This window comes from Bos taurus, chromosome 17 (genome assembly GCF_002263795.3).
Source record: "Bos taurus isolate L1 Dominette 01449 registration number 42190680 breed Hereford chromosome 17, ARS-UCD2.0, whole genome shotgun sequence".
Classification (NCBI taxonomy): Eukaryota; Metazoa; Chordata; class Mammalia; order Artiodactyla; family Bovidae; genus Bos; species Bos taurus.
The window spans coordinates 4,793,935-4,815,230 of NC_037344.1; the positions used below are offsets into that span (position 1 = coordinate 4,793,935).

The 21,296-nt window shown below is 40.4% G+C and overlaps 1 protein-coding gene across 10 annotated transcripts in view; it reads right to left on the bottom strand.

Moving 5' to 3' along the window:
- Window positions 1-21,296, bottom strand: part of ARFIP1 (ADP ribosylation factor interacting protein 1) — a 157,547-nt gene that overhangs the window by 63,917 nt on the left and 72,334 nt on the right. The window contains exon 3 of one of the 10 annotated variants that reach the window (XM_059875919.1): window positions 3-20,711. Within the exon in view, the coding sequence (XP_059731902.1) occupies window positions 17,587-18,714 (1,128 nt within the window). The 5' untranslated portion in view covers window positions 18,715-20,711 and the 3' untranslated portion in view covers window positions 3-17,586. 10 annotated transcript variants of the gene reach the window in all.

The following is a 21,296-nucleotide window of genomic DNA, read 5'->3' on the forward strand; positions in this document are numbered from 1 at the left end:
GCAACATTTGAATAAAAGAGAAAATCTTGTAAAAATCTCACACCATACAGCAGTTCCGCATAATTTTGTCCTTTTAATCACATGGTGAACTATTTTTCTCTCTACTGTGTAGTATTCCCTTATGCTGTCATGGTGGTCCAAGATGATGTATATCTGCAGCAAACTAAGCAAGGTTTGCTATAAGAGATACAGTGTACACCAAATATAAAATAGTTTCATTAGTTTAGACTTAAGCATCAGACAGATATTAAAATTCAATTTCAAATTTCGAATCTTCTGATACATAAGGAAAATCATTTCAAGGACAGAATTAAGATGACTAAAAAGTCATGTCTAATATTAAAAAGCTCAGTGATGTCTAATATCATCTTGATGAGCCTTTGGTGATGTTTAACATAAATCATTCACTTGCAATATTAAGTTTCCCTCTGATTTGCAGGTTAGCTAGGTAAACAGGGCTTCAATCAGTGTAAGGAAAAGAAAATTTCTTGTGATTTAGATTTATTTTAAATTACTGATATTTGCCAACCTAACTGCAATTAAGCTTGTAACTGTAATAAATACAATATTTGACATTCAGTCTTACAGTAAAAGAAAAGAGAGAAAGCCATGAAACACAGATTTCCAACTAAAAGTTCTTTCTTGCCTCTGGCTTGGATATGAGGAATTACCCAATTTTCATAATCAGTCTATGACTAGACTCTACTGGTTCTTTGTAACGATAAGTTAGTGATACACTAGAAGATGTCTTTGAAATTCTTCCTTAAGGCCCTATTCCACCACATATAATGTACAGCTAGAATCTGAAACTCCAGCAACCTTCATACAGGAACTTCTTTTCTGATTATCTAGTTTTATTTTTCTCATAGTGATTATCACTAACATATTCAATAAATATTTGTTGGACAAATAAGTAAATGAATTTGTTAAATAAACTAAGGGACTTATGACAACATCGCATAGATTAAGAAGTTGCAGGCTTCTCTGATGGCTCAACATAAGGAATCCACCTGCCAACACAGAAGACACAGGCTTGACCGCTGATTTGGGAAGATCCCACATGCTGCAGAGCAGCTAAGCCCATGTGCCACAACTCCCAAGCCTGTGCGCTCAAGCCTGGGACCACAACCACTGAAGTCCGCAGGCCCCGGAGCCCGTGCTGCACAACGAGAGAAGCCGCCGCAGCGACAAGTCCATGCGCAGCAGCGAAGACCCAGCACACCCCCACACAAACCGACAGAGTTGCTGCAGCAATAAGCTCACTTTAAAATTTATTGAGTATCTGCTTATTCTTACTATGCTACACTTGCTCGGCAGAGAAAAAGATAACACAAAGGAGAGACAAGATATATAAATATTAATATAAAAGTTGAACCTGGTGCCAAAGTAAAGACAGTATCAGAAGAATTTGGAATAGGGGCTAAGTCCAGGAGAACCGAATAAGAAAAGAAAAAGTACTTCTTGAACTCTGAAATATAGAGGATTTATTTATTCATTCAATCAACATCTACTGAGCACCAAGTTCACGACAGTCACTGCTATGGATACTACACATGGAGCACTGCAGGAAACAGACCACCTCTGTCCATCAGACTCATCTGAGGTGTGACCGAAGGAGGAGACGGATAGTAAATGAATGCATCTCAGGTACAATGCACTACAGTAAAAATACCGGTGACCCTTGAAAAACACAGGTTTGAACTGTCACCTTATATGCATTTTTTTTTCAATAAATATGCTTGTACTGCAGTACTACAAGATCCAAGGTGGTTGACTCCTCAGAGCTGAACTGTGGATACAGAGAACCAAAGGAAAAGTTATACAAAAATTTGACTGTAGGTAGACTGCTTGAACCCACAGTTCAAGTAGAAACTGTAATAAGTAGTAAGTTTAATTTTTTAAGGCAGGGTAAGAGGGTACCTCAGATTGATTATATTCTTTGCAGCCAAAGATGGAGAAGCTCTATACAGTCAGCAAAAACCAGACTGGGAGCTGACTGTGGCTCACATCATGAACTCCTAATTGAAGAAAGTGGGGAAAACCACTAGACCATTCAGGTATGACCTAAATGAAATCCCTTATGATTATACAGTGGAAGTGAGAAACAGATTTAAGGGACTAGATCTGATAGACAGAGTGCCTGATGAACTATGGACTGAGGTTCGTGACATTGTACAGGAGACAGGGATCAAGACCATCACCATGGAAAAGAAATGCAAAAAAGCAAAATGGCTGTCTGGGGAGGCCTTAAATAGCTGTGAAAAGAAGAGAAGTGAAAAGCAAAGGAGAAAAGGAAAGATATAAGCAGATGATTGCAGAGTTCCAAAGAATAGCAAGGAGAGATAAAAAAGCTTTCTTCAGCAATCAATGCAAAGAAATAGAGGAAAACAACAGAATGGGAAAGACTAGAATCTCTTCAAGAAAATTAGAGATACCAAGGGAACGTTTCATGCAAAGATGGGCTCGATAAAGGACAGAAATGGTATGGACCTAACAGAAGCAGAAGATATTAAGAAGAGGTGGCAAGAATACACAGAAGAACTGTACAAAAAAGAGCTTCACAACCAAGATAATCATGATGGTATGATCACTCACCTAGAGCCAGACATCCTGGAATGTGAAGTCAAGTGGGCCTTAGAAAGCATAACTATGAACAAAGCTAGTGGTGGTGATGGAATTCCTGTTGAAAGATGATGCTGTGAAAGTGCTGCACTCAATATGCCAGCAAATTTGCAAAACTCAGCAGCGGCCATAGGACTGGAAAAGGTCAGTTTTCATTCCAATCCCAAAGAAAGGCAATGCCAAAGAATGCTCAAACTACTGCACAATTGCACTCATCTCACATGCTAGTAAAGTAACGCTCAAAATTCTCCAAGCCAGACTTCAGCAATATGTGAACTGTGAACTTCCAGATGTTCAAGCTTCTTTTAGAAAAGGCAGAGGAACCAGAGATCAAATTGCCAACATCCACTGGATCATGGAAAAAGCAAGAGAGTTCCAGAAAAACATCTATTTCTGCTTTATTGACTATGCCAAAGCCTTTGACTGTGTGGATCACAATAAACTGTGGAAAATTCTGAAGAGATGGGAATACCAGACCACCTGACCTGCCTCTTGAGAAACCTATATGCAGGTCAGGAAGCGACAGTTAGAACTGGACATGGAACAACAGACTGGTTCCAAATAGGAAAAGGAGTATATCAAGGCTGTATATTGTCATCCTGCTTATTTAACTTATATGCAGAGTACATCATGAGAAATGCTGGGCTGGAAGAAGCACAAGCTGGAATCAAGATTGCCAGGAGAAATATCAATAGCCTCAGATATGCAGATGACACCACCCTTATGGCAGAAAATGAAGAGGAACTAAAAAGCCTCTTGATGAAAGTGAAACAGGAGAGTGAAAAAGCTGGCTTAAAGCTCAACATTCAGAAAAAGAAGATCATGGCATCTGGTCCCATCACTTCATGGGAAATAGATGGGGAAACAGTGGAAACAGTGGCTGACTTTATTTTTTGGGGCTCCAAAATCACTGCAGATGGTGACTGCAGCCATGAAATTAAAAGACGCTTACTCCTTAGAAGGAAAGTTATGACCAACCTAGATAGCATATTGAAAAGCAGAGACATTACTTTGCCAATAAAGGTCTGTCTAGTCAAGGCTATGGTTTTTCCAGTGGTCACGTATGGATGTGAGAGTTGACTATAAGGAAAGCTGAGCACCGAAGAACTGATGCTTTTGAACTGTGGTGTTGGAGAAGACTCTTGAGAGTCCCTTGGACTGCAAGGAGATCCAACCAGTCCATCCTAAAGGAGATCAGTCCTGCGTGTTCATTGGAAGGACTGATGCTGAAGCTGAAACTCCAATACTTTGGCGACCTCATGTGAAGAGCTGACTCATTGGAAAAGACTCTGATGCTGGGAGGGATTGGGGGCAGGAGGAGAAGGGGACGACAGAGGATGAGATGACTGGGTGCATCACCAACTCGATGGACATGAGTTTGAGTGAACTCTGTAAGTTGGTGTTGGACAGGGAGGCCTGGTGTGTGCTGGGATTCATGGGGTCGCAAAGAGTCGGATACGACTAAGCAACTGAACTGATGAGGGATACAGAGTGACAAGCAAAGTGTGCTATTTTGGATGGGATATTCAGGGAAGGTCTATCTGAAGAGGTAAAATTTGTGCAGAATTCTGAACAAAATGAGAGACTGAGCCATGTGGCTCATGTGGGGAAAGAGCAGTGATGTAAAAGCTCATAATGATGCTCTGTTTCTTGACTGAATGATAGACACACAGTACCCATGGTACAATGAATTCACTTCACTGTCATAAAGTCTGCCCTTTTAAAGTGTGTAATTCTGTGGGGTCTGTATATTTACAGGTTGTGCAGACATCATTATCTAAGCATCTTCATCACCTTAAAAAGAAACTGTACCCGTTAGAGGTCACTTCCCACTTCCACCTTTCCCCAGCTCCTCACCAACACTAATGCACTTTCTGTGTACTGCTTACTCTGGTTGTTAGTGTTATTGTTCAGTCATGGCCAACTCTTTGAGACCCCATGACTGCAGCACACCAGGCCTCCCTGTCCATCACCAACTCCCGGAGCTTACTCAAACTCATGTCCATTGAGTTGGTGATGCCATCCAACCATCTCATCCTCTGTCGTCCCCTTCTCCTGCCTTCAATCTTTCCTAGCATCAGGCTCTTTTCCAATGGGTCAATTCTTTGCATCAGGTGGCCAAAGTATTGGAGCTGCAGCATCAGTTCTTCCAATGAATATTCAGGGTTGATTTCTTTAGGAATGAGTGGTTTGATGTTCCTGCTGTCCAAGGGACTCTCAAGAGTCTTCTCCAGCACAATTTGAAAGCATCAATTCTTCAGTGCTCAGCCTTCTTTACAGTCCAACTCTCACATCCGTACATGACTACTGGAAAAACCATAGCTTTGACCATACAGACCTTTGTGGGCAATGTGATGTCTCTGCTTTTTAATAGGCTGTCTAGGTTTGTCATAGCTTTTCTTCCAAGGAGCAAGTGTCTTTTAATTTCATGGCTGCAGTTACCATCTGCAGTGATTCTGGAGCCCAAAACAATAAAGACTGTCACTGTTTCCACTGTTTTCCCATCTATCTGCCAGGAAGTGATGGGACTGGATGCCATGATCTTCGTTTTTTAAATGCTGAGTTTCAAGCCAGTTTTGGACATTATTCTATACTCCTGGTTAGGTCAGATAGTAACTCTATGTTTAACTTTTCAAGGAACTGTCAGAACTGTCTTCTGAAAGGGTTGTACCATTTCACATTCCCAAAAGCAATGTATGAAGGTTCTAATTTCTCCACATTTTCATCAATACTTGTTATTGTCTGTCTTTTTGATTACAGTCACTAGGCAGGTGTGAAGCAGTATCTTACTGAAGTGATGATTTTCATTTCCATGATGTCTAATGATGTTGAGCATCTTTACATGTGCTTATTTGCATTTGAATATCTCCCCTGGAGAAATGTCAAGTCAAATCTACTGCCCCGTTTTTAATTGGGGCATTTATCATTTCACTGATATAGATAAAAATCACTTATCAATGATATGACTTATATTTTTCCCCCACTTTGTTGGCTGTTCACTTTCTTCATGGTGTTCTTTGAAGCACAAAAGTTTTAAATTTTGATAAAGTCTGATTTACCTATTCATTCTTTTGTTGCTTATGATTTCGGCATCATATTTAAGAAACTAAAGTGCCTATTCCAAGGTTATAAAGATCCACCACTAAGTTTTTCTTCTAAGAGTTTTATACTTTTAGCTCTTACATTTAAGTCATAGATCCATTTTCAGTTAATTTCTAACTATGGTGAGAGTGATGGTGTGTGGTCTGCGTTCAACTTCATTTTTCGCATGTGGATATCCAGTTGTCCCAGAACCATTTGTTTAGGACTATTCTTTCCACGGGCTTCCCAGGTGCCGCTAGTGGTAAGGAACCCACCTGCTAATTCAGGAGATGTAAGAGATGCAGGTTCAATTCCTGGGTCAGGAAGATGCCCTGGAGGAGGGTATGGCAACCCACTCTACTGCTCTTGCCTGGAGAACCTCATGGACAGGGAAGCCTGAAGAACTACAGTCCATGGGGTCACAAAGAGTCAGACACAATTGAAGAGACAGCATACACACATCCTTTCCACATTGAAAACTGTCTTGGCACCCTTGCTGAAACTCAACTGACCATAAATGTAGGGTCTATTTCTCTACTCTCAATTCTGTCCCACTGATCTGTACGTCATCCTTAAGTCAGTACCATATTGTTACGATTACTGTAGCTTTGTGGTAGTAAGTTTTGAAATCAGAAGTAATGAGTCCTACAACTCTGTTCTTCATTTTCAATTCTCTGGGCATTCTGCATCCTTTGTGTTTACATCTGATCAGTTTGTCAATTTTTAAAATTAAAAAAAAAAGCCAGTTGCGATTCTGATAGAGACTGTGCTGAATCTGATCAATTTGGGGAGATTCCCATCTGATCCATGAACGTGAGATGCCCTTCCATTTATTTAGAACTTTTTAAACTTCTTTCCACGATGTTCTGTAGTTTTTGGGAAGATCTCACAGGCCACAGAGTATCTTGGCCTGCCTGCCCAAGAGCCCACGCTTCTCCAGAGCTCTAGAAGAGGCTACCACCGTAACAAGCCCCATGTGCTGCAACCAGAGAGAGGAGCCCCACTCATCGCAGCCAGAGAAAGCCTATGCCCAGGAACCAAGACCCAGCAGCAGTAACAAAGATAAAGAACAAACTTTAAAAAACATAAAAGAATATGGGCAAGATACCCAGTACATATTTTGGGGCACTCAGTTGAAGTTAGCCATCGCACTCCTCTGTTAAAATCATCTTTACAACTAATCAGTGCTATCAGTAATAATCACGACAGCAAACATTTCTCAAGAACTTACTATGTGCCAGGGATTGTTCTAAGCACTTTACATACAGTCGGTCCTCACTCTGCATGACAGGGCAAGATCAAGATTATAAAAATATACAAGCAGGTCGAAACCATGCAAAGTGGTTAACGGGAAAAACCGATCATTCCATGAACTTCAATAATTCATCTCCAAACTTTAAAGATTCTTTCCTTGCTTCTGTCTTTAAGTGAGCTTTCACCAAGTCCCTCTGGCTCCAATCTAGAGCCCCTCCAACAGTGCAGCAGTGCCAACAGACCGGTGGGGCAGCTATTTCCCTACAACTCGTTTAGGTCTGATCTGAGTTTCGCTCCTTCCACAGTTACCCTTTTATATTTCTTTGCTGCACTTCTGTCTTTGTTCACCCATCCCCTTTTGCTTATCCACTTCTGTAAAACATCACATGGGTTTATGAGCAAGATACAAGGTGATAACACAGCCACATGATTTGCTATCTGTGTATGAAATGAATAGCAAATACAGTGACCATCACCAAAAGACTGTGAAAGTGACATGATTACACAACAATCGTGATATGCATTGGTATTCACATGGCCATTTATAGTCTAAGTTTGTACTTTATACTGCTGCTGCTGCTGCTAAGTCGCTTCAGTCGTGTCCGACTCTATGCGACCCCAGAGACGGCAAGCCCACCAGGCTCCCCCGTCCTGGGATTCTCCAGGCAAGAACACTGCAGTGGGGTGCCATTGCCTTCTCCATGTACTTTATACAATTACACTTAATACAATGTGGTGACAGCAATCTGAGCTGTGGTGTTGGGGACAGGCATTATTTAATTAAACCACAGCAACCAAAATTAGAAGAAGGCGATGGCACCCCACTCCAGTACTTTTGCCTGGAAAATCCCATGGATGGAGGAGCCTAGTAGGCTGCAGTCCATGGGGTCACAAAGAGTCAGACATGACTGAGTGACTTCACTTTCACTTTTCACTTTCCTGCATCGGAGAAGGAAATGGCAACCCACTCCAGTGTTCTTGCCTGGAGAATCCCAGGGACGGGGGAGCCTGGTGGGCTGCCATCTATGGGGTCGCAGAGAGTCGGACACGACTGAAGCGACTTAGCAGCAGCAGCAGCAACCAAAATTAATGCATTTGGAACTATAAAAGGAAGAACTGCCTAAAATAACCTCATTTAGTAGTATTATCTCTACTATTTTACAAATGGGAAAAAGGCCACACAGAAATAGGACTAAGCACCAGAAAACAATATTAATTAATCTATCATAAATGTAAATAGCTACCAGCAATTTATTAAAGACTCGGAATTTATTTTACCTAGTATGTTGTCTTTAAACAATTTAGTTAACAAATATCTTTTAAAACTCATTATTTCAGAATCTGCTCAAGTTTAAACATTCTCCACTTGTAATTTCCTACTGGTACAAAAGAGACAACAACTGTCATTCTACTTCACTTACATTCTAGTGTCACTTAAAATCTCTTGTCTCGGGACATCTTTTTCATCTGTGTAGTGTTTTGGGGGAGCACTTCGAATTAAAAACACACTTTACCCTCACTTTTACTTACTTCCTATTTTAAAACCAAATCTCTGAGTCTGTTCATTTTGCTGAATAAATCATCTTTACCTTCCTAGTTTATTTTTTAATATACTAATGTACTACATTAATGGTTTCTAGTTTTAAATATTAGTGATCCTTTTATTTGTATTAACGTTAAAACCACGTATCAAAAACCAGATAATCATCACTTACAAAATAAATAATGTCAAAGCACCAAGATATTTCTTAAACTTTGTGAATTTGGTTATTAAGGTCAATTATTTATAGAGTGGTTTCCCTAGATATTGCTTTGCTCCAAGTCTTGACAGCTTTTCAGCTCTCCATAAGTAAAAAAGTGATGAAGACATCTCTCAAAATATAAGGGATAAAAAACCATAAATAACATACAAAGGGGAAGAGAGGTCCAAGAGAGTTGTGTTTACTGTATTCTTAGAACTTAACTGAAAGAACTCTACTCATTTGAATCATTTGTCCTGTCACAAAACAGTGTGCAAATTCCCAAAAGAGAGATGCAGCAGTAGTAGCTGGGAAGAGAGGAGATAGTAACGGGTTCAATAGTAAGTTTGATGTACACCTCTCACCCCCTAAGTTTTCAGAAGTTACGGGATGCTTCCCTTTTGTCACGCATGGTTTCTGGAAGAACAACTGCTAGCTGTCTGAGGATGTTACATTTCACTCAAACCCCTTCCAGTGGTCTCCCAAGGGTCCTTTACTCAACAAACAAAAAGTTCTTCCAGGAAAAAAGCCTCCTGTCCTGTAGTCCTGTATGTAAAACAGCTGTAACATCTGAAAACCACTATGGCTCCTTTGCTTAAATTGTTACTAACAGAAGGAGCCTAACCAAAGTGGTATGAACAGGTCCATTCAGAGTGTGAACAGAATTATCATTCTGATAGCTGTCTGACTGTTAAGTTGCTCCAACACAAAACGATATGCTCTATGAGAGAGGAATGCATGACCTGTGAGAAAACACTCAGTATTTTACGAGCTTGTTGAATGCTCTCTGTAAAATACATATTCTCTAAGTAATATAATTTAGCCCCATAGTTCACAAGAACTTTAAAATGTGTTTCTACATAACTCTTAAATTTTTAAAATGTCTCAGTGGTGAGGCTGTGACTACCTTGCTGCTGCTACTGCTGCTAAGTCGCTTTAGTCGTGTCCGACTCTGTGAGACCCCATAGACGGCAGCCCATCAGGCTCCACCATCCCTGGGATTCTCCAGGCAAGAACACTGGAGTGGGTTGCCATTTCCTTCTCCAATGCATGAAAGTGAAAAGTGAAAGTGAAGTCGCTCAGTCGTGTCTGACTCCTAGCAACCCCACGGACTGCAGCCTACCAGGCTCCTCTGTCCATGGGATTTTCCAGGCAAGAGTACTGGAGTGGGGTGCTACTGCCTTCTCCATGTGACTACCTTAGTAATTTTTAAAATAGCTGCTACTGCATTTCCTTCTATAGTTTCCAGAATATACTTGGGAGACAATGAGCCTATTTGCAACCAACAATGTAAAATCCTTACTTTGCAATTTTATATTGCTCATATTCAACTCAAGGTTTAAGTCTCTGCAAAGTCATGCTTAACAACTGAACAATAAAACAGTATAAACCTGAAGTTAACTTTCTATTCAAGCTACTAGGATAATACTATATAATACTGGAGTATTTAATAGTTTTAAAAAATAAATCTTCAAACAATTAAAATGTAATGCTTTCGTCAAAAAAAGTTTCACATATAGTTTCTTTTCAAAGGACATAAATTAATACTTGTAGTTACAGCTTCCATAAAAGCTGTGAGGGGGTGGCTCATTTTCAACCAAAATGACTTGCTTCTATTTGCATATTTTAACAGAGGTAAGAATAAGTATGAGGTTAAAAATGTAACCTTATAATTTAGCATAGTAATCTACTTTTGAACTAAAGTTAGTGCAAAATTAACAAAAAACCAAATGTTTGGCAAATTTGCTTTAAAATACACATCCTTAATAAGACGCACAACACTACAAAGAAGCAGAACTAGAGATTTATTAATGAGAATTCCCTTTCTACTCAGAGAGAGAAAGAAAAAGCTTAAGAGGGAGGAGTTTGCTAGGCATGCATCGTAAGCACCAACCACGTGTACGGATTCTCCAAGCAGTCTATAAACTACAGACTCTCTTCCCCCTAGTTTCCCCACGCTGCATCTTCCCAGTTTTCCTCCTATCTGCATCTTTAAAAATGGCTTGGGGTCTTTTACGGGCTCTAGTTTCTCTCCGGAGAGCAAAGTCCAAAGTCTCACTCTGCTTCTTCCCGTGGTGACCTAATTGAAACGTCTCCCTCCTCTCTAGTCTTGTCAGCCTTGAAATGGATTCCCTGAACAGTAGGCAGAAACAACTTTCTAAAATGCAAATGCCACAGGCCCTTCAAGTTTTTACATCATTTTAGGTAAAGTCTGAAGTCCTCCACTTTTAGGTAAAGTCAGAACCTCCACATGGTTCTGAGGTTTTACAGAACCTTATCCCTACTTACCTCTTCAGTCACACTTCGCACACCTCTGCCCCCATATTCCCCACTCCAATAATGGTGAATTTTCAATTCTATGGTCTCCTATTGATGGGATTATTCTTTATCCTTCTTGGTCTGGTTAGTTCGTCCTTTAGATTTGGCTTGGAGAGCAGTTCCCTAGTCATTAATATCCTTTCTCTCACACCATGCCATACTAGGCCAAGAACATCACCTCTCACACAGCATCAAGAGTATTTGTCTGTATTCTCTCTTCCTGAAGACAGCAAGATCCCTAAGACCATCTATCTTATTCCTTTTTGGCATTAATAGCATTTAGCAGATATGTAATACTAATACTTATTTAATTTTCTCAATTGCAGAGACATTACTTTGCCAACAAAGGTCTATGTAGTCAAGGCTATGGTTTTTCCAGTGCTCATGTATGGATGTGAGAGTTGGACTGTGAAGAAGGCTGAGCGCCGAAGAATTGATGCTTTTGAACTGTGGTATTGGAGAAGACTCTTGAGATTCCCTTGGACTGCAAGGAGATCCAACCAGTCCATTCTGAAGGAGATCAGCCCTGGGATTTCTTTGGAAGGAATGACGCTAAAGCTGAAACTCCAGTACTTTGGCCACCTCACTCGAAGAGTTGACTCATTAGAAAAGACTCTGATGCTGGGAGGGATTGGAGGCAGGAGGAGAAGGGGACGACAGGGGATGAGATGGCTGGATGGCATCACTGCCTCGATGGACGTGAGTCTCAGTGAACTCCGGGAGTTGGTGATGGACAGGGAGGCCTGGTGTGCTGCGATTCATGGGGTCACAAAGAGTCAGACACGACTGAGCGACTGAACTGAACTGACACATCTCATTCTTCAAAACAGATAAAACCTTCCAAAGCATTTATAAAATTTCAAAAGAAACAGCTTGAAAATTTTGTGTTAAATACTCTATGAACTCTGGTAATGTAAAATCGCCTTTTGTTGTTTTCATAGTTAGCTACTTATAAGGAGTATCTGCCAGAAGCAAAGCTGTGGTTCACCAGACTTCCACACTCCCAACCCAGCTGTAAACAGACTACAACATCCTTAGCCTCCTCATGGTGTCCTCTCTGACAATTACACTGGGTCAAAGAGGGCTACTCTCCAACATTCTGTTTATCAAGTGGGCAGAGGGAGGGGCAGCATTTTCTCAGCTCTCCACGGTAAACTACCAGTTCTCAAACGTTAGCTTGGGTAAGAATCATCTGAGAAAACTACTAAAAACGCAGCTTTTCTTAGCCGCCTGCTGTAGTTCTTGTTAAGTTGGAGTGTGGAGCCCAGGAGTCAGAATTTCAAACAAGTAAGCCAGATGACTCTGCTGCAGGGACTCCTCTGTCTGCGTCCTGAGGAACTCTGCCACAGGGAACCGCTTTCTGTCCTTGTGCAGCTCACTTCCACCCCTCATCGCCCTGTGGATGGCCAAACGACTCCACTCGGTCACCTACCTTCTTCTCAGCCAGTCCAGGGCGCCGACACACCCAGGTTTTCCGTTTTGTCCACAACTCCTACTATTATCCTGGGTGTTCCCAACGTTTTGCACACTACATTGGGCACACTTTCAGGGAATGATTCTATGTTCAGTCTGCAATCCTTCCAAAGTGATATATAAGGCATCTGAGTTTTCATAGCTCATCAAAAACATTCTACTAATGTACATACAGCAAGTAGTATGTTGCGTTTTTTAAAAAATATAAGTTGTGAAATACTTGAAATAAAGTCTACTGCATGAGCCCGTCTACCTACACTGATGTAGAATGATGTGCTGTAGTAATAACAGTCTGTAAAGATGTATAATTTTTTCCCCCTCAGTATGCTTGTAGGAAGGGTAAGGTAGATTGATTCAGATTTGGTGATATGTGGTTAGACAAGGGGCCAAAAAAGTGTAATGACAGATAAAAAAATATACTCAACTAATACAGTACACCCAACCTACACTTACATCTCAGCTACAACGCCTTTCATCTTTCACGCCAGTTCTACTTATGCAACTGGGACTCCCAGAGCCACTCTTTGAACCTTGTCATTGCTCAGGAAGCAACACTTTTGGAATTTTAAACCTAACAACTTATTTTATGACCACAGTCTCCTCTCATACCTATTATTGCACGTGATCCAGACAGCAAATCTCCTGTCTTGCCTGCTCTCCCCATTTTATCAACACACACACAGATATATGCACACACAATCTCAATCTCACTTCTCTCTCCCTGCCCACTTCCCTCTCAGTCCCTCAACAAACTTTTAACAAGAATCTAAAGCATCACTATCTTCTGACAGTTTACTGTCTATTCTCCTGGTCCCACCCCAACCCCTGCATCGACTATAGTCTCGATTCTAAGTAGTACTGAAGTTTGATAAGAACGAAATCATGTACCAATTTGCATCAAGAAAATTCCGAATTCATTCAAACACTATTACTGTGGAAATATTTTTATGTAACTACATTCAAAACAATTTCTCCTAGTGAAAGTTGTCCATGATAGCATTTGTTTATAAAGGCACAATCTAAAAATTATAACCAAAATACACAGGGCTTCAGCCTTTCATTAAAAATTATGTTTATTCACAATTTTCTATTTCCCAAACAGGAATACAAATCCAGAGTTAATTTAATAGATGTATATATAATAAACACATTTTAAAGTTTAATTTGTGGTTAACAGTACTAAGAATATATTCTATACTTTACAAAGAAAATATTAAAATGAATCTATATTTTCAAGGATTAAACAATCCTTGAAAAACATTTGCCATACCTTTAAAAGTGTCCAAGATATACATCTGATAAAAACTGGCCTTAGGGAAAAGCCCTCATCAAATGTGACTGAGCTACTAAATTTTTCAGGTAACGCAGAAACATTCATCACATGCTATTCAAACTCCAGGGTAGGATGAATGAGGTAGAAAATATGTTAAAGTTACTAAGTTGCTTCAGTCGTGTCCAACTCTGTGCAACCCCAGAGACAGCAGCCCACCAGGCTCCCCCTAACCTGGGATTCTCCAGGCAAGAACACTGGAGTGGGTTGCCATTTCCTTCTCCAATGCATGAAAGTGAAAAGTGAAAGTGAAGTCGCTCAGTCGTGTCCGACTCCTAGTGACCCCATGGACTGCAGCCCACCAGGCTCCTCCGTCCATGGGATCTTCCAAACAAGAGTACTGGAGTGGGGTGCCATTGTCTTCTCCAATGTTAAAGTTAAGTCAAACTAAAACTCAATCTTTTGTTGAAAAATTACTGTGATCCATAAGCTGTACAGTGTGCATATACTATCTCTGTCCTAAATGTAATTGCAAGCTCTTGGGAAAAGCAGATGCATAAATGGACAGTCACATTATTAAGGTGAGGGGAAGAAATCTGTTCAAAACAGGCTCTTATAATTCCTATTCTTCTATTCTTTCTCAAGTCTTTAGACTGCTGAAGTATATTATCCAAACTGACAAGTACAGGGGAACAGAGAAACAATTTAACAAAACAACAACAAAAAAAGAGTAAAAGAAAAATAACAATAAAAACTTTCAAAACAATAAAATTTCCAGCAGCAACAACAACAATGACCATGATGCATGCTGGAAAATTAAGGACACAGGATGTGTCCAGTCTAAAGTATGTTTCTTCCTGTTGTTCCACGGAACTCTTGAAACTGTGTTTCTAGTTCTCATTCTAATATTTGTTCATTCATTCACCAAACATCTAATGAAAGCCCGATTATCAAGTACGTGTAGCAGGTACTGCTGCCAGGCCCTGGAGATAAGGTAATGAACGAACATTCCTGGCGACACTGTACTTATAGCCAATCACGTAAGTTTTTGATATAGCTAGTCAATGTAGGCAATTCCATAAAACCTCAGGGCCCCTTTTCCTCAGTTGTAAACTAAAGTAGTGAGATCCAGGGATCTTCAAGGTACTTCTACTGAATTAACATTCTGTGCTTTAACTCAAAACTTGCAGACCAGGAATATTTAAGACATAGGGAACCCAAGGATCCACAGGCAGAATTCAAGTGATCCTAAACTCCTTGAAACTGAACACGAGATGTGGCAGTCTTGTATATATGTACGTTTTTCTAGAGACAAGGTCCACAGGTGGAAAAGGCTGAATTAGGAATTTTAGTCTGGGCCTACCAGAGGAGAAGTTTTATTTTGGCTAAGGTGATTTTTCTAAATCTGCCAAATATAACTTAATTCACAAGAAGTTTCAATTTAACTCACAAGGAGCTAATATTTGCTTCTTTAAACTCATGGTATAAACTGCACATTTCTAACCTAATATTTTGACCAGTGCTGCAGGACTGTTGCTGAACTGACAGGATTGTTGCTGAAGTTCCAGTACTTTGGTCATCTGATACAAACAGCTGACTCACTGGAAAAGTCCCTAATGCTGGGAAAGATGGAGGGGAGGAGAAGAGGGCGTCAGAGGATGAGATGGCTGGATGGCATCACCGATGCAATGGACATGAACTTGGCCAAACTTGAGGAGATGGTAAGGGAGAGGGAGGCCTGGTGTGCTGCAGTCCATGGGGTCACAAAGAGTCGGACACGACTGGGCGACTGAACAACAACAATGTAACAGAATAAATTATAAATAACATGTAGCTTATAAGTAAAAGAATAATTTGTATTCTTTAGAGATTAAACTTTACACTACTCTTTAGAAAATACCAATTGCTTTTTATTTAGAAGCAAAAATAGTTTTGCTGTAAAGAACTGCAATAATACTAAGATTATTATCCTATTCTCTCTTCACATAGCTGTTGCCCCTCTAAGACAAGTAACAAACCTTGAAACATTAACAAATGTTAAGCTGCTACCAGGGAATTTCTAGGGCAAATTCTCCCATTATATCCTCTATTTCAATGTGAATGCTGAGGTCAAGTCCACCAGGGCCTCTCATAGTAGGAGACTAAGGGAAATCAAATGAAAAAGGAAACAGTGGCAGTAAGACACAGAAAGAACAGAAGCATCTACCCTCTCACTGCCTGGGCCACAGTGACACCAACTGGCCAGCCAAGTGATGACAACTTAATAAGCCATCATCTTAATTTGTGGCTCAGATGGTAAAGAATCTGCCTGCAAGACCCAGATTCGATCCCTGGAGGAGGGCATGGCTACCCACTCCAGTATTTTTGCCTGGAGAATCCCATGGACTGAGGAGCCAGGTGGGCTACAGTCCATGGGGTCGTGGAGTTGGACACAACCGAGCAACTAACACATTCATATCATTCATATATATATATATAATTTTTTATAAGACTTTATACTTTTAAAAGTGTAATATGCATTAAATAAAAACCATTGTATGATTTATTTCATTGTTATCAATTTTTAAAGTTAAAGGATAGTTCATTTACAATGTTGTGAGTTATATAATTTTAGACATCAAGTATGTATAAAAGAAGATGTGTATTAGTAAAACATGCTTTTAAAACTAGAAAATTCTAGTTATGAGGTAGTTTTTTATACAATCTCTTTACTAGTCTATATAATGCTAAGCAATATTTAGTACATTATACACACTTTATCTATGAACTTTTATCTATTTGAAAACAGAAACATGAATTTGACGTTAAATATTGATAAAATCCCCCTTTTATTGCTCAGGAAAATAAAGGAATGTGCCAAAATGTTAGTAAATATATGCCTAACAGATCTTGAGTGTAATTTATTTAAAAGAGTCAAAAGATGCTATTGAAATACTGCTTTCACTCAGTAAAAGGGATCATAGAGGTGATTTTTATTTTAAAATATTAAATATGTAAGAAACTCTCATGATATATTTTTCCTTTCATAAGAGCAGGTACAAAGAGAAACAAGCTTTATGATGTTGAACTTCTTTACAGAGGTAAAGTGGGGTGTACTGGTTGACTGAATTATTGCTTCCAAGGAGTCTTGCCTACTGGTAAGTGAAGTGAAAGTAAAAGTCGCTCCAAGTCGCTCAGTCGCAACCAACTCTTTACGACCCCATGGACTATGCAGTTGATGGAATTCTCCAGGCCAGAATACCAGAGTGGGTAGCCTTTCCCTTCTCCAGGGGATCTTCCCAACCCCGGGATCAAACCCAGGTATTCCAAATTGCAGGTGGATTCTTTACCAGCTGAGTCACAAGGGAAGACCAAGAATAGTGGAGTATGTAGCCTATCCCTTCTCCAGTGGATCTTCCTGAGCCAGGAATCGAACTGAGGTCTCCAGCACTGCAGGTGGATTCTTTACCAACTGAGCTATGAGGGAAGAACTTTGCCTACCAGTAAAGTTCATATCTATTAAGAGGAGACCTCCAGGACAACATTTCCTTTTTTCCTTCTCTATCCCTCAATAGAAAATGAAACATTATAGGGGAATCTCCAAAAAGAGAATTAGACATTAAGTAAGAAGTTAACTTATAAAGCAGCAAATTAACTGGTTTTGACTATGTAAGCAAAGAACTTACACAGATATACAAGTTAATTCACTTCACTCTAAAAAGACTCTGAAGTTAAAACTTGAAAGGATTAAAAAAACCTTTTCAGTGATTCACTTCAGTTCAGTTCAGTTTAGTCGCTCAGTCGTGCATCACCAACTCCCGGAGTTCACTCAGACTCACGTCCATCGAGTCAGTGATGCCATCCAGACATCTCATCCTCTGTCGTCCCCTTCTCCTCCTGCCCCCAATCCCTCCCAGCATCAGTCTTTTCCAATGAGTCAACTCTTCGAGTGAGGTGGCCAAAGTACTGGACTTTCAGCTTTAGCATCATTCCTTCCGAAGAAATCCCAGAGCTGATCTCCTTCAGAATGGACTGGGTAGATCTCCTTGCAGTCCAAGGGACTCTCAAGAGTCTTCTCCAACGCCACAGTTCAAAAGCATCAATTCTTTGGCGCTCAGCCTTCTTCACAGTCCAACTCTCACATCCATACATTACCACTGGAAAAACCATAGCCTTGACTAGACAGACCTTTGTTGGCAAAGTAATGTCTCTGCTTTTGAATATGCTATCTAGGTTGGTCATAACTTTCCTTCCAAGGAGTAAGCGTCTTTTAATTTCATGGCTGCAGTCACCATCTGCAGTGATTTTGGAGCCCCAAAAAATAACGTCTGACACTGTTTCCACTGTTTCCCCATCTATTTCCCATGAAGTGGTGGGACCGGATGCCATGATCTTCGTTTTCTGAATGTTGAGCTTTAAGCCAACTTTTTCACTCTCCTCTTTCACTTTCATCAAGAGGCTTTTTAGTTCCTCTTCACTTTCTGCCATAAGGGTGGTGTCATCTGCATATCTGAGGTTACTGATATTTCTCCCGACAATCTTGATTCCAGCTTGTGTTTCTTCCAGCCCAGCGTCTCTCATGATGTACTCTGCATATAAGTTAAATAAGCAGGGTGACAATATACAGCCTTGACATATTCCTTTTCCTATTTGGAACCAGTCTGTTGTTCCATGTCCAGTTCTAACTGTTGCTTCCTGACCTGCATACAGATTTCCCAAGAGGCAGGTCAGGTGGTCTGGTATTCCCATCTCTTTCAGAATTTTCCACAGTTTCTTGTGATCCACATAGTCAAAGGCTTTGGCATAGTCAATAAAGCAGAAATAGATGTTTTTCTGGAACTCTCTTGCTTTTTCGATGATCCAGCGGATGTTGGCAATTTGATCTCTGGTTCCTCTGCCATTTCTAAAACCAGCTTGAACATCAGGAAGTTCACGGTTCACATACTGCTGAAGCCTGGCTTGGAGAATTTTGAACATTACTTTACTAGCAAGGCTAATTAAGGTACTCAACTAAAGACTCATGAATAGGTTTAAGGTACAAAGTAACCCTAAAGAACGAAGCTAGAGGAATTACCAGGTACCAAGGCTGAAGCTACTATTTATTGCAGACTTAATTACTCTAGTAAGTGGGTAAGACAGTGTGGTGTTACTGCAAGGACAGACAAAAAGACCAAGAAATAACACAGTCAGCCAAGTAATACAGCTACACATATATGGTCACTTGACCAACAGCAAAGGCCCCGTGTGGAAAAAGAATTTTTTTTTCAATAAACAGTGCACATCACATGATATGCACGTGGGGGAAAAATGAGCCTTGACTTCTACATCATGCCATACACAAAATTCAAGATGGATCATAGACCTATGTGTAAGAAGTAAAGCAGAGAAACTTTTAGAAGATGGAAGTATCTTGACTGATGTGGGGATAGGCAAAGATACAAGGGTCACAAAAATCACTAAAGGGAGGGAAACACTAATAAATTGGACTTCATTAAAATTAGCCTTTGGTCATCTAAAGATACCATTAATATAGTACAAAAGCTAGTTACAGACTGCAGATAAACATCTGCAGTACACACATCCATACAAATGACTTATACCCAGAACATACAAAGAACTGTTACAAATGAACTAGAAAAAGGCATACACTTAACAGAAAAACGAGCAAAGGATATGAAAAGGTACTTCATAAAAGATAATATTCACATGGTCAGTAAGAATCTGAAAATATGCTCGACGTCATTAGTCATCAAGGAGATGCATGTTAAAACCATGAGATAACTACTATGATTTCATCAGAATGGCAAAAACTTAAAAGTATGACAATAACAAAAACTGGTAATGATGTGGAACAACTAGAACACTTATTCACCGCTGGCAGGATTGTCAACTAATTTGATCATTCGGCAAACTAGTTGACAAAATTTACCAAAGCCAAACATCACATACCCATGATCTGCAATTCCACTCCATGGTAAATACCCAACAGAAGTAGGTGATCATGTACACCGAAAGACCTATACAAGAAAGGCCACAGCAGCTTTATTCGTAACAGGGGCAGACTGCAGACGACCTAGGCATCGCCTATGGCTGATTCACGCTGATGTCTGACAGAACAAACAACAAACTGTAAAGCAATTATCCTTCAATTAAAAAGTAAATATTTTGAAACAAACAAACAAAAAACCCACCAGAAACGAAAATAAATAAAACAAAAAGAAAAACAATAGATTTTAAAAACAAACAAACCAAATGGATAAACAAATTAGGGCCTATTAACACACACTGTGGTGTATTAACACAATGGAAAACAGTATCACAAGGAAAAAGAATTGGCGGTGGTTCAGTCGTCCTTGTGTCCAACTCTTGCGAACCATGGACTATAGCCTGCCAGACTCCTCTGTCCATGGGGTTTCCCAGGCAAGGATACTGGAGTGATTTGCCATTTCCTTCTCCAGGGGAAAAGAAGAATTAGATACTGCCAAAGCCACAACAACAACATTCCAGATACAATGCTAGGTGAAAGCCAGTCGGAAAAGAGTACACCTAGTGTGATTCCACTTACATGCAGTTCAGGCCGAGTCAAAAGCAATCAGTGGTGACAGAATGACGACAGCAGGAGTGACTCTGGAAGGGAGGGGGGCACACTGCCTAGAAGACGGCGAGGGGGCTGGGAAAGACCTGGAGATGCTCTCCATACTGGCGTGGGCGCTGGTGCCACTGAGCCGTACACTCAACATGTGCGTTTTTTACTATGTAAAAGCCACAGCTCGAAAAAACACCCCAAGCTAAAGATGGCAGGTGAATCTTCAACACAGTGCAGCATTTTGTATGCGCTGCTTTCTTCTTAGAAGGTTTCATCAGACTGTCTCTAAGAACACCCACTCTCCGGCGGCAGGCGTCTCTGTCACTTTGCTGTGGACCAGGCACTGTCATCCCTGGTGCCCGGTCCACAACATACACGCAATAAATCCCTGCAGGATAGATTCGCAAAAGGAGCTGTTACCAAAAATAAGACAAAGCAGTCGTTAACCAAAATCCTGGTATAATGAGTTATTTAAATTAACAGAAGTTTATAAAGCTATTGGTAGAGTGTCTAATGATGGTAACTCGAGTTCCCTTAATAGGCAAGTATATCTCAGTGTTTCCGAATACCAGAAAGACTAAAATCTGAAGTGAAACTTTCCTCCGAGTGCTCAGAATTTCCACCTGCCAATGCAGGATACACAAAAGATGACGGTTTGATTGCTGGGTCAGGAAGACCCCCTGGAGGAGGAAATGGCAACCCATTCCAGTGTTCTTGCCTAGGAAATACTACGGACAGAGAAGCCTGGCAACCACGGCATTGCAAACAGGCAGAGACAACTGAGTGAGCGCACACACAGCTGATTCACAACGCTGTGTGAGTTTCAGGTATACACATTCTGTCAGTCACTCGGTACTGGCCCATGGGTCCTTATAAACCAAGTTAAAACACCTGCAATTAAAATAAAAACACATACATCCCAAGCTTGAAGACACGTCTATTTCTTCTAAATGACTTGAGCCAAAAATAAGTG